The sequence below is a fragment of the Corvus kubaryi genome, unplaced genomic scaffold, assembly GCF_017639235.1.
Source record: "Corvus kubaryi isolate FWS band 111438036 unplaced genomic scaffold, C.kubaryi_AGA036_p1.0 split3-73, whole genome shotgun sequence".
Lineage (NCBI taxonomy): Eukaryota > Metazoa > Chordata > Aves > Passeriformes > Corvidae > Corvus > Corvus kubaryi.
The window spans coordinates 21,636,199-21,650,659 of NW_024582091.1; the positions used below are offsets into that span (position 1 = coordinate 21,636,199).

General features: G+C 37.2%; 1 protein-coding gene across 2 annotated transcripts in view; it reads right to left on the reverse strand.

Annotated features, from left to right (window-relative positions):
- ASCC3 (activating signal cointegrator 1 complex subunit 3) overlaps positions 1-14,461 on the reverse strand; it is a 257,776-nt gene that overhangs the window by 212,392 nt on the left and 30,923 nt on the right. For both annotated transcript variants that reach the window (XM_042016301.1, XM_042016302.1), the window contains exons 5-6: positions 3,257-3,377; positions 257-464 (exon numbers count right to left, since the gene is read on the reverse strand). In XM_042016301.1, the coding sequence (XP_041872235.1) occupies positions 257-464; positions 3,257-3,377 (329 nt within the window). The remainder of the gene's footprint in view (positions 1-256; positions 465-3,256; positions 3,378-14,461) is intronic.

The window sequence follows — 14,461 nt, forward strand, 5'->3', positions numbered from 1 at the left end:
GAAAGATAGCCTACCCCACTAATCTGCAATTCCAGCCCACGTAGATGAGATCAAGAAGATTCTCATTAAGCAAATCACTGCTTTCTTTCCTGAAAATCAGGTTTTCATATTTAAAAAAATTCTACGCTTGTAATAAAACGTGACTTGAAGTCAGAATCACCTAATCACCAAAGCAAACTAAAAGAAAATAAACTGTTATGATATATTGAAGTAGCAATTACAACAGAAGCATTTCTCAACTTTTGGGATTTATTACCTTTGCATCCGCAGCTCTTTGGGATCAAAGCACATTTGTCCTTCTCCAGAAACTTCTCCATCTTCCCCAGCTTGTTTTTCTTTTCTGGCATTTCGTTTTTCCTCCCGACGATATTGTTTCATTAACAACTTTTCTTGTTCAGACTGAATTGTGACTTGACAACCATAATTTGGCTTGGCATTTTCTCCTATAAACTTCTTGCACTGTTCTGCAATATGATAACAGGCATGCATCTCCGTAAGTACTGTACTCCATCTTTTTTCCCCAGTTTCATTCTTTGGGGTTTTGATGTTTAGTTGGGGTTTTGATGTTTAGTTGGGGTTTCATGCTCGTTTTGGGGGTTTTGTGTGTGTGTGTGTGAGTGTATTGTGTGTTTAAAAATAGTTGAGCTTTATGTAGACTGTGCAGCAGTAGGCCTCAAGACCTCTAAAAGTACCACCAGGTCATGTCCCAAAGGTAAGCCATTTCAAATAAAAACAACTTCATTCCAAAGCAAGGGGATGGACCAGCAGCAAAAGGAAGAGCATTTTTTCTTTTCTGTATTTATGATAACTTCATCTACAGTGGAAATGCTACTTAGCCTCTTATCGCTGCTCTTAGACACATGCACCGATAAGCAGGATGGCATGAAAACAGATTAAACAGGGTGATTTTTTTTTAAACAGCCTCTTCACACAACAATTAGTGTGTATATGCTAGATAACATGATTGTATTGAAAGCATACTCACAATGCAATTTCCCTGAACAAGTGAGAAAATCTATCCTACTCTATACAGTCACAAGGTCTCCTTCCTTTTATGCCGATAAGCAGCAGGATTACCAAGAAGAATCAGAACCACAGAACAATTACAGTAAACAATAAATCTAGGGGAGCAGGGAACCCAAAAAAGCCCAGTTACATTCACCTTTCTGAGATCAGTACTGGCCAGAACCAAAGATGCAACCAAGTCTTTTGGTTACACATACAGGCTGGGAGAGATTTATTTTGTTTTCATTTTAACAATATTGGTGGTTTTAAATGTCATTTTTCAAAATTCTGCAAACAGATTATTAGTTTATATAGGCTTGACTGAATATTAAATACTTAACTCAGTTATGTTTCATATGTACTTCTGCAGCCAAACTCTTGAAGCGAAAGACTTGAAAACCTTTTTTCATCAAATAAACCCACTTGACTGACATTTTGAACAATTTGTGCTGCTTAGTTTTCACCTACAGCAACAGTGAAACTCCTACATCTCACAGCATGCATACTGGATAAGGCAACAATAACCTGTTAAATAGCATTGAAAAAATTCTAATAAACTGTCAAAATGTCCACATTAATCCCATCATGTCTGCAGCTTTAACTCTCTCTCTCTCACATTAAAAGAGGACAATAATGGATGCAATTTCCTGACTAAATTTAATTCAGACTGAACACACTAGGGCAAAGAAATGTTACTTGATTTGTCCGATAAGCACAACAATCACCTTTACTGCCACAGAAGGAAATTACATAAGAAATAGTCAAATAATACAGCATGGTATAAAAATGCAGTACATGTACAGTTACTTGACTTGTGCTTATTTTTTAAAGGCACAAATTACTCACAGTTGACTACATTTCTGACAGAAATCATTCCCTTCCCCAAATGAAATTTTGGTAAGATAAGACTTCAATCCCCATAAAAAACACCATTTTGATCAATTAAAAAGAAAAAAAAAAACCTTATTAAAATTAATAGACTGAACTCAGGACAGAGCACCTTCAATCTCAGAGAAGATACCCTGAATATCACTGACTTTTTTACCACAGAGAAAGAAGGGTTCTCTCATCAGTGAAAAAAAGCATAAAATCAGTTATGCTTTTCTATTGTCTGAAAAACATAACATTGAAAATATTACTGTGATAGGTTTTACTCATGGCATAATGAAAAAGCTTCCAAAATACTATTTCTGCTAAGTGAACAGAAAATACTCCTGTAACTAAAATCTGTACATAGGAGAAAAACATAATAATTCCATTTCTATTGAATGTATTTTTAATTTTTTATTATTTGATTACCTAAGAAGAGAAAACGATCAGGACACAAAGCCTTGTCTAGCAAGACATTCCTCTTTGAAATCACAAACAGGCAAAACTAACAGTTGCTCTGATGAATTTAGACTAACCATTAGCACAGCAAGAGATGAATTTCTAAACGCTTATATAACATTTCATTGAAGACAAACATTAAAGAGGGATCATTTACATTCTAAAATTATTGAGAAGATACATAAGTCCACCATTTCTAGCTCTATTCACATTTTTCTAACTCCATTTGCAGTGAATGTGCAATGGGCTGCATGCTGCTATGTCCATGTAAGATTTATCCTAAGTCACACCGTATATGCAATCAGATTTATTTTTGTCAGAGAAGAAAGTAATAAGGCTTGTTTTACAACAGAAATATGTAAAACATATTTTAAAATAATTACTCAGTGCAGACAAATTAACTTATAAAAGCAAAAATCACAGTACAAAACCTGAATCTCTTTTTTCCCCTCTCACTTTTTCATGCTTAAGCTTGACTTTATTATTTTCAGGAGTGCTTATTACTGTGCTATTCTTCCCCAAGGCCTACATTAGATGATAGTAGAGAGTATTAGATATTAGAGAGTAGAGTATTAGATGAAGTAGAGAGGAAGCAGGAAAGCAAATGAGGAGTCATAGAAGATCAGATTATTGCCAGAGTAATCCATTAAAACAGGAAAAGTGCAACTATTAATACATTCAAAATCTGCATATGCCCATAGGCAGTTGAAAACTAAATAAATATATACAATCTGTATTTGTTTCTTCTGTATAATCAGACTACCATTTCTTTCTTTAAATCCAGAAATACATTCCCCCATTGTCTCCTGGGATTTTTTTTGCTTGCTTTTTAAATATACACGGACAATACTACAGCTGGAAATAGAGCTGTTAGAAAACTACTTTTTGTCTGATTTGGAACAAAAATTTTGTAGTCACTTACCTTGCAGAGCCTGGAACCTGCTATCATTTGGACAAGTCGAAGATCTTCCCAGAATCAGAGATCTGTTCTGTAGGAGTTTCTCTATGAGTTCAAAACCTTCAGGGCCTAGCAGTTCAAATAACTACAAAGAAAATAAAATCATAAGACATTATCCAAAGGTACATAAATTTATAAATAGGACTGCAATATTTCCATCCTTGGTAACATCATTTCTGTTGACAATGACAAATATTTAACAAATTAATGAATTTCAACTCCTACTAATTCAACCCAAAGGGTATAATTTCTAATACCAGGCTCTCTACTACAAAAAATCTGTGAATTTTGTCTATTAAGTAACTCACTTTCTCTTGGAGATTCTTGTATAAAATTTAACTCTTCTCAAGACTAAACTTTACATGTTTTCATGGTTATTTATATATGCTCTAAATTTATTTCTCCATAATCTATGCAGATGAATCAAGAGAACCAATGCTTTCTCATGAAAGTCAGATATGTAGGAAGTTATTCCCTTTACAGTCAAAACGAGATGTAGCCTACTGCATTTTCACAGTCTCATCCTACAGAAAAAATTAAATAGCATAGATGTGCAGTGCAGCCGGCATATGAAGAAACAGTTAAGATGACGCTGGTATTGACTTTAGACTATAGTACTTGTACATATAATCCTGCATGTAATTCCAACACATAATGTAAGTGATGTACACCAGAAGAGAATTCTGTACCAGTAAGTGATACTTTGGCCCAATGATTTTCTTACTCAAATGATTCTCTTGTAGCAGGTCAGATAAACACAGTTCCCTATTTAAAGTTCCATTTTCCACATAATGCTAGGTTTTAATGGAAAAAACCCACCCAAAACATTAAAAGCACTGTTGGGGTTTTTAGGAGTTCTCCTGGGGCTTTTTTTCTGTTAAAGGAATTTTCCCAGTATGTGGCGCTAGGGGGACAAATTGCTGGGTACTTCAGAAAAACAAAAGACCTAGCCACTGCGGTGGGATGCATCTGGCTACCCTTTTGTTTCAGCTAGGTGTGGGGACAGTCAGTCCCCGGCGTTTGGATGGAGAGGGAGGCTGCTTTCTTCCACTGCTTTTTTTCCTTCTGCCAGACTGGTCATACACATACAGATACATAATAGTAAAGAACTGTTATTCCTATTTCCCATATCTTTGCCTAAAAGCCCCTTGATTTCAAAATTATAATAACTCAGAGGGAAGGGGGGTCGCATTTGCCATTCCAAGGGAGGCTCCTGCCTTCCTTAGTAGACATCTGTCTTTCAAACCAAGACAAGCACTTTCATGCCTGTCTTATCTATAATTACTTTGTCAAAAATCAAAGCATTACAGTAAGCAGCAAGTTACTAAAAACCCATTCTTGATTTTTAATACTGCTCAAAACAATTTTTCTCAATTTTTTTCAATTTCCAAAAAGGAAAACAGGGCAGTTTCTCCTTAGTGCTTTTTGAATTTGCTGCTAATATTAGCCACATAACTTCAGAAATCAGGTAGGAATACAAGATGTAATGTACTTTGATGTGCTATTCTGTGAAAGAGTAAGGCTTTGGCACTGTAGGATTCAAGTATTTCTGTTCTAACTATAAAAGGAGAGAGAGGTCTCTCACTTTCCTATACATAATTTGCCCACTCCTTAACAAAGAATCTTTCTGTGGCTCTCTATGACTACTGCCCTCTGGGAATACCTTGAAATAACTTTATGTTGCCTCTTCATATATTTGAAAAATTCTGAACAGTGCCAATGGCGTCAAATCAATGATCCCATTTTTTCAGGCCAATTTGTACTTCATAATACAAGCTGTCATTTAAAAATAAGGGAGGGGAAAAAAAAAAAAAGTGTTACTCCTGGACCTCAGGGGTTTCTAGGAAAACATAAGGTTTGTGTAAATTAGTACAGTGATGGTGCAGTTTGAAAAGATCATGAACTAGCAGCCGAAATGTATAAAGTCTTGTATTTCTTTCATTAGAGTAACCATAATGGCAAACTGGAGAAACATTCTCCAGAAAAAGTAAAATAAGAGAATACAGTAAATGTGGACAAATAGAAGATTCTCAAAATTAACAAACTACAAAAATATAGAGCAGGGAAACTGCTGGTTAGACATCAATTCTGCTGTCAGGGATCTCAAGCTATGATGGATTTCCCTTTATCCAGCCTTTGCTAGCACTGATCATTAGTTCTCCTATTTTGCATAGCTATTTACTGTCACTTTACAGCCACATTTTAACTAATATTATCGAAAGCCATAAGATGACCTTGTTTTTACATTTCAAAAGAAAGTGGCCATTTAGTACTGGTAAATTTGAGTAGGTATTTTCCAGGGGCAAATGCTCAAGGCAGGGAGGGAAAAATAATCACAAAAGCAAAAAGAAAAGACATGTTTTTGAAATAGCTTAAATGTATAAAGAACTGAACACAAACTTGTCTTGACTTTGCTAATGATTTGTTGACTGGGGCATACGAGCAACACAGGGAAATTAAATTCTTTCAATTCAACCAGATCTGGGCTCAAACACTAATTTCTCATCAAGGCAGCAGATACAATGTAAGCACATTCAGACTTAGCATGCTGCTCCCCCCAAACCCCCAAACTCAAACTCACACCACCGCTCCATCACCATCAGAAGACAAATAACACACTAGCCCTAAAATATCCAATGTAGATATCTATCTCTGTACAGGACTCCAAAACATCTCTCTCACTGGAAGTTGTTAAGAACAATCTAGAAAAGCATCAGTCAGAAAAGATGGGGTTTGCTGGGGAAATAGATAACATAGGTTTTTTTTTTTGAACGGGATAATATTTTTCCCCTCCTGTTTTCCCAATATATTCTGAAACAAAACCCATCTGTTTTAAAGCTACTTCACCCAGTTAGAACAGCAGAACCTCACAAAGAAGCAGCAATGTTACACAATGCATTCTACTTCATGGTCAGAGACCATGAAGCAAAAACTCCATCCCCAGGGAGCTGGGGGCTCAATGGAAGAGCACCCAGGTGAAATTGCACATCCTGCTCTCCAGACATTCTACCAGTCAGAGAGAGCCAAACCCATAAAATTCTACACACCAGACTCTGCAACACCTGTGTGGTGAAAGTCACTCCATTTTGCCTTTTTGATGAGTGGACAGATATTCATTTGCTACCAGCAGTTTGAGAACTGTCTAGGTCACCTAATTAATCTTGCTGCTGTCTGAATAGGAAGGAGGCTTTCAGGACATTTTAAATAGCTAGGAGAGACTAAGCTCATTGCTCAAGAATGAGAGGGAAAAGCAAAAGAATATAGAAGACCAGAAGCAAGGACCTGTTCTTATTGACAAGATGTCTGCCATGCTCACCAGAAGCCTGCCAGAGCTCACGGGTGGAAAACAACCACTGAGAGCTAAACCAAGACAAGTAGAAGAGAGATAGAGAGTAAGTTAAAGAGCAAGATCTGTCACCACCTACCATTGATGGTAGCAATAGTGACATTGCTAGAAAAATTTGCAAAGACCAGAAATAACTAAACTTGAGGCCTTGCAACACCAAAATATTATAATATTTCTTCATACTGTAGGAGTAACCCAATGCTTCCCAATTAAGGTATTAATAAATATCACAGAATGCTGCTGTTTCAAAGTACAATTCTTTACCTCATCGTTTCTTGAGACTTATGAAAACACATCCATGCAGGAGGCTTATTAGTAACAAAATCAGAGTGGGATAATGAGAAGTAAAATAAGCCCTTAAAAACACCTTCCTCCCACCCCTCCCTCCTTCCCAGCTCTCCCTTCTTCCCCAGTGGCGCAGGGAGACAGGGAATGGGGATTATGGTCAGTTCATCACCTGTGGCTTCTTCCACTGCTCAGGGAGAGGAGTCCTTCCCCTGCTGCACTATAGGGTCTCTCCAAGGGGAGACAGTTCTCCATGAACTTCTCCAAAGTGGGTCCATCCTACAGGTAACAGTCCCCCTCAAACTGCTGCAGCATGGGTCACTCTTCCGTGGGGTGCAGTCCTTCAAGGAGAGGCTGCTCTGGCCTGGGTTCCCCACAGGGTCACAAGTCCCACCAGGAAACCTGCTCCAGCATGGGCTTCTCTCTCCATGGGTCTGCAGGTCCCTGCCAGGAGTTTAACTGCATGATAACTTTTCATCTTCTTAAATATGTCATCACAGAGTCTTTACCACCATTTCTAACTGGCCAGGCCTTGATCAGCAGCACATCCATCTTTGGAGCTGCCAGGGATTGGCTCTGCCGGACATGGGAGAAGCTTCTAGGACTTTCTCACAGAAGCCACCCTTGTAGCACCCCCCGCTATGAAGACTTGGCCATGCAAACCCAATCCGTCAGGGTGGGTGCTAGCATTTCAGATTTGGTATGTTACTATATATTCTGGCCTGAAAAATCAACACCCAAGACCCTGAGAGCAGGCAAAGGAATCTGGTGAATGTTCACAGTTGACTTTCTATTAAGTTATATTGAGATAAATTTGACAGTGGTCAACAGATGGAGAGGCTGTGTGTCAATCAGCAGTTTCTTGAATCCCAGCCAAATTATCATGCTCCTTGAAGTCAGTAACAGATTGTGCCCAAAAGGCAACCCTGACTGCCTCCGATAAAAAGGTCCCACATGACTTTAGCTACTACTCCGTAACCATAAAAACATAGATGAGTGAGATATATGGTCACTCATACTTGTTTGAGTGATTTTTACATTTCATTTTATGTGCTTAATATCTGGAAGAAAGTGTACTGAGTAATCAGGGTAAGAACAAAAGGACAAGATGTGTCATATTGCATTAGAAAGGGTGAGGCAAGGTCCCCATGTAAATGATTTCTCCTGAATATATGCTAGCTCTATGGAAAAGGAAAGGAGGCAGACAAAAGTCTTAAATATAGACAGCAGTCTATCTGCTAGAGCAGTTACCAGAAAGAAGCTGAACCCCAATGAGACACATGACATAGCGAATTTTTTCAAGTAAGGCTCAGCTGTAAAAAAGTACATCTTTATGTTCAAGACTGGAACCAGATTTTACTCTGAATGTCAAATAGCTACTACTCTCTTTTCAATTCTATAAAGTGTAATTTACGAGGACCTTTGGAGGTTCTCAGATATGAGGCGTAGAAGTGTGAGTAATACCTTGACATCATAAACTATTGGCCCTCACAAGGGCATTTTCTTGATTTCTACACCTTCCTTGAGGTAGGAAAGACCCCTATAAATCTCAGAAAATATTTTGTTTTACAAGTGCACACAAAAATAGACTATGAACAGTCCTTGTAGCTTGCTTGAGTCTTAGTACTGTTCTACAGCAATAAATGAAACAGAAACCCAAATTCAGCCAACCAGTGGTTGTTCTCTGTATCTATTTACTTTCATAGCCTAACAGCTGGTCTTGGTTACAGAGTCCCACCTACACAATTAATTGCTACCCCTGCACTTTGTAGCTTGTCTGCAGATGATATTGCTTTACAAGGCACAGTTTTCAAACAGCTGTGGAAGAATCATCACCATAGCATGATCTCAAGTTTCTTCTGTCTAATAGCTCTGAAGCAACTGAAATGATTGCTTCATTTAAAAAATTATAGTGTAAATAGAATATTTTCCGTGTCTGAATATAGTACCTAGAATACTGCTTTAAAAGATTCAGTAACAAAAACAAGGACATTGAAGATAGAGGGAGTTTTTTTTAATATGAAAAATTCATCACAAACTTCATGGATATAGTATATACACTGACTGCTAATTACTACTGTGCTGAAACATAAGAGACTATCACCACCTCTAACAACCACAGACTATAGAAGAACACTTGGTTTAAAACCAAATCTCAGATGTGTTGTCTTTTCATGTTTCTTACAGGTTGATTAAAATGAGACAAGCCACATTAAGCATGATTTCTTACCACTGTTATTAATAACAGGCATCAGGTGTGTGAGAAAGAAATTCAGCTCTTGGATCTACTTTTCTTTTTTTAAAACCTGGCTTTTTTGAATAAAACACCCATTACATTAAGTTCATCTTCCAACTCTACAAACCACCTAGGAGACTCAGCAGGGTCTAAGCAAGCTCAGCTTAACTGCACTGGTCTCACAACAAACAGAACAGTGACCAGACACTTCAAGCCCTCTTAAGACAAGTTGTTGATAACCTATGTGTATGCACAATGCTTTTCTGATGGCTATTCCTTGATACAAGGGCTGGAGGACTCTCATATTGCAATCCCACTGATCACAGGGATCAGATAAGGCAGAACAAGCAAACATTCTAAGGGAACAAGGAGCACCTGGCTCTCAGGCAGAGTCCAGTGGAATCAAACACCACCTTCAAGATGATGAATGAGAAGTTACTCCTTCTTATTAGAGAGATCTTAAAGATACCTCTGTGAATTAGTTAGCTTTGAATTTTTGGATTTTAATATCAGTTGGCAATTAGAAGAAAATAATTAACTAAATAAAAATTTAGGAATAGGCAGATTAAAAAAAGCAGCAAAATTTCAGGAATTCCCTCAAAAAAACATTGAATTTTACTTACACAGTAGAAGAAGGCTGAGTAAGGAAGCTGATGGAAAAGTTTTCATATAACATCGTCTTTGGGAAAGACATTTCCACAAAGATAATCAAGTTATAACAAATTCTTACTCAATATTCAACTTTTGTTTATTTTTCTCATTACTGCATTTGCAGTACAACAGAAACTGCTGGAAATCTGGTCTTCAGTATGGGACACATTTTTGGTCCAGGAGCACAAGTATAATAAAGACATGGCCAATTACTCTTTTTAATACCATCTCTCCTCAGCATATTGGGATTGTCCTCTATTTTTATGTATTTCTGTATGCACAGATGACTATATAATTTTACTCCAACTAGTATTTACACTAGTAAAAATACATGAATCACAGCAAGGAAAACTCAAACAATAGTATTAAAACATGAAAATAAATGTCCTAGAAGACTCAGCCTACAGGTACAAGGCTTCTTTTAAATCAAATTGAACTCTATAGTTAAAACACTGACATTTGTCAGTTACAGGAAGCAAAAAATATTTTTCTTATAACAAGATTTAAAAAAACAGAGTATCAGATTGAAAGCATATGTAAATATTGTTTACTAGGCCTAAACCAATTTATTTGATTATCAGTTTTGATTACAGATAATTCTTTACTATTTGTCTTATAATAAAAAAAAGCACAGTCTGTCACAGCATAACTCGAATTTGATGAAAATCTTCCTCCAGCTCCTTGTGCAAATCCATACTAAAACTACCTACCATATCTGAAAAAGAGATAAGCACAAAATCACAAATCTTAGCAAATTTTCCCAGTATTTTTATGTGAAAATAAGTAGACTGAAGAGATCATCGCCACCATCATCCGTGTTTTAACAGCGACTAATTAGAAACTTAGACAGATGCACTTATTTCAAAATTTCAAATACATTGCTACAAGGCAACTTCCACCAGCTTATTTAGCCTGAAAACTTTAGCAATTAGAAATAATGTCAAACAGCAGCTACAAACAGCGGATTACTGACTTGCCTTATGAAAAGGAAACCCTGAAGACAAATTTAAATATAGAAATCCTCACTGTTATATGATTCCTTAAACTAGTATTTATCTTCAGAAGTATTCTGGGATAAGCTGTAAATGATTTTTGACATTAAAAAAAAGTCCTGAAACTAGATAATCACTGCACTTGCAACTTTTCTTACCTGTAGATACAAGGGCAAGGAATTCTGACTTTACCCAGCAGAAAACATACATTTATAGAAGTGTTTTCTGTATCACAATCAATTTGATTTTTTTTTCAGGGATGAGGATTTAAGAAGCTTCTAAAATGGCAGTGGTTGGCACAGAATTCTATTCTGCAAAAGACAAAAACCTGCAGGTTTTCTCAAAGGACAGCAATTCCCACACCTGCCCATTTTAGAAGGAGGACTTGGCTGAGTATGGATCTGCTATCCGAATGTGTACTGACAGAGTAAAACAAAATACGAGCAAGTCAACAAGGAGTTGGTTTATGTTGCTTAACAGAAATGAATGACGAAGAGTAGCAAGGGACCCCAATACTGGAAGCTAGTTTTATCCCAGTTAGGATAGTCAAGTCAGAATTTTAATATCCTGTGCTGGACCCAGGGAAATGGACTATGACCACCAACCCCAGGCTGTGAAATCCAGCACTCTGGGCAGACATACACATGAGTGGGCGAGAAGAAAACAAGGCAAGCTTTGGCCTGAAACAGCCTTTTATATTGTTTTATGAGTGTACAGAAAAAAAAAATTAAAAAGAGTTTCAGCAGACGGAAGATTATTTTAAAGCCTAGCTTTCCAAGAAAACCAGGCCTAACACATCACTGTGCATTTAGCAGTGTGTGAACTAACAAGTGTTAAGGCTCTTCAGTAACTTCCAGTTTTGACAGAGACAGAAGTGCTCAGGGCCAGTAGTGAAGACAGATTTGAATGACTGGTCTTTGTGCCTCCTGCCCTTATTCCCAGGGAGGCTGCAGCAGGAGCACAGTAGCACTGGCATGCACCAGTGAGCACCAGCACAGCACCCGCACAAACCCTCACTCAGCCAGCAAAGCTGCAGCACTCGTGCTGCGGCAGGCACGGCGTAACAGAAACCAGGCAACACCGAGCCCTGCAGGAAACCCGGCCCTGCCACTTCCACAGCTCAAGCAGCTGTGGGCTTGGGATTTCTTTGTGGTTTTTTTTCCCTTCCCGCCTTCCATAAAATGATTTGGAGGAAAGTGATTTTGTGCCTAGTTAATAAGGGAACCCTAATGTTTCAGGTGCCATCTGACTGTATTTCTTGCAGAACTTGTATTTCCTTATGTCTCCATGAGGATGTGAGAAGAACTCAGCATCAAAGAAAATAAAAAAGGGAAAATTTTCATCAGCTACAGACTGGCTTTCTCTAAAAAAAGATCTCATTAAGTTTAATAATATTGAAACTGATTCAAAAGGTATCATTAATAGATCAAGCCTCATACCAGCTCAAAGATGCAACATGCTTTCTCTCAGTACAAAACTAAAGTAAAGAATTGACAGGAAAGAGGAACAGCTACTGACAGGAAGGACAGTGAACAGCTCTCAGCACTGGGATTAAGCCTACCATTTCTTGGCTCTCTCTGTGGCTCTTTCATCATTTCTTAAGTTACATCCCTGAAAACCAGCACTCAAATGCCATTCAATTGGGGTTTTTTATGAAGGGAGACAGCATGGTTCTGTTTTCACAAAAAGACAGTTTCCTATCGTCTGTGGGGTTTCAACAGTCCTTGGAAAACAACAAAGCTGTATACTTCTGGATTTAAAAAAAAGAAGTCCACAGCTAAAAAAACAGGAAAAATGTTTCAAAAATAAGGATTATTTTCTCTACATGAAAGAGGAGCACATAAGCTCTGTGGTCAAGAATAATGAGACCCAAGCTTTGTATTGTCTGAATATAAAACTCTTGGTAATTTTAATAAAATTACAAAGAAAATATGAGCTTGAAAAGCCAGTCTCATGCCAAGTTAGAAGCTTTGATGATAAGATAAAGATAAAACACAACAGAGGTGATCCTCATATGCCTGTACTTTCCCTAAATGGATACTGCTTTTATGAACTAGGCAATGGGGAATAAGCTTTGTGATATGCTAATTTTTTAGGGCTAGAAAGTCATTATACTGAACAAAGGGAAGTGCCACTTTGACACTTAAAACCAAACATGTTTTATGAGACAAGTTGCTTTGACATCGAAATATCATATGCCATGCAAGAGTACACACACACAAAACTAAAAGCTAATGTCATAATTTCATGGTACCTTAAGAAAAACGAAGATTAAGGTACATCGATATATTATTATATGCAAAGTTTTCATGTGCTGTAGCATATACATAGCAATGAACATTTAAATTATCTGGTTTTAAGTCAAAATGAATGTTGAAGTGTAGCTTTTGGAAATGTTCTCTCAAAGGAGCCTCACAACAAGAGCTATTCCACTTCCCTATTGATTTTAACTGCAAAATAATTATAAGAACAGTTTGAATTTTCTGCTATGTATCCATATCTATAGTAAACTTGTGTGTGAATAGTTACTAAGAGACAAAACTAACAAATTAGTGAACAGTTACATGAAAGTAATACAATTGCAATAGAAATTTAGTCTGACCCCAGGAATGTTCCTTGGCTAAAGTCTAAATTGTCCAAAGACGAAAGAGAAGCCACTGTGCTTTCAGAGAGGTTTAAAGATGAAATTCTGGATGAGTTCAGGAAGAACATAGACAAATAATGACAGAATAGAAAGTATTAAAAATTACTATTAAAAAAAAAATGCCTTGGCTATGAGCACTTCCTCTTCTTCATTATGTTTCAGATACTTGAAAAAACTACCACATGTTGCTCTTCCATGTTTTGTCATAAGCCTCTTATCTCTCATACGTAAGCTAGAGATTCATAACCATTTGTAAACATTCAGACAAGGATCCTGGATAAGTTATAACTTATAGCTAACTTTACAATCGTGGGTAGATTAGTAACAACCACTATAAGGGCTGGCTGAAGAGTTTTCCAGGAGCAAATGATGAACATTTCTGGAAGTCAGATAAGTACATCCATTTCTTTCCAAAAATAAGCCATTTATAACTTTTGAAGTGCCTTATATGATTTTCAGATAACATTTTAACTATCACTTCAGACTTTGTTCAATACTGCAAAACCAAGGTATCCAGTGAACTGTGGTTCAATAATTATGAAAAAATAGTATCAGCAGCAGAAAGCAGGTAACAGATACAGGGACATATCAACACAACCTGTGAAAACTTACATGACTAAAGAGCACTAGAAGTCTAGACATGGCCTACATAAAATAGGCTATTGAATATTTATTGAAAAAATACTAATCAGCTTCTGATTTTCAGTGGCTGCTTAAAGCCCTTACAGGCAACTGAATAGTCATTTCCAAATGGAGCAATTAGATATCTTACAGCATCCTGAAGAACAACTCACAAGCAGTAAACAATTGCTCTGTGTTTAACAGTTCTGAGAGTTTATTCTCATGCACATTTTTTTGGTTACTGCAAAAGTTGTGCTAGAACTGGAAACCAACTTCCCTGGAATATGAAAGTTAACGGAAACTCGTGGTGAGATTGTTCCTTGCTAAGATGAACAGACAATATTCATGGAATGTTTGTTTTATGCTGACAGTCTGTTGCCCCCTCCCTCCCTCC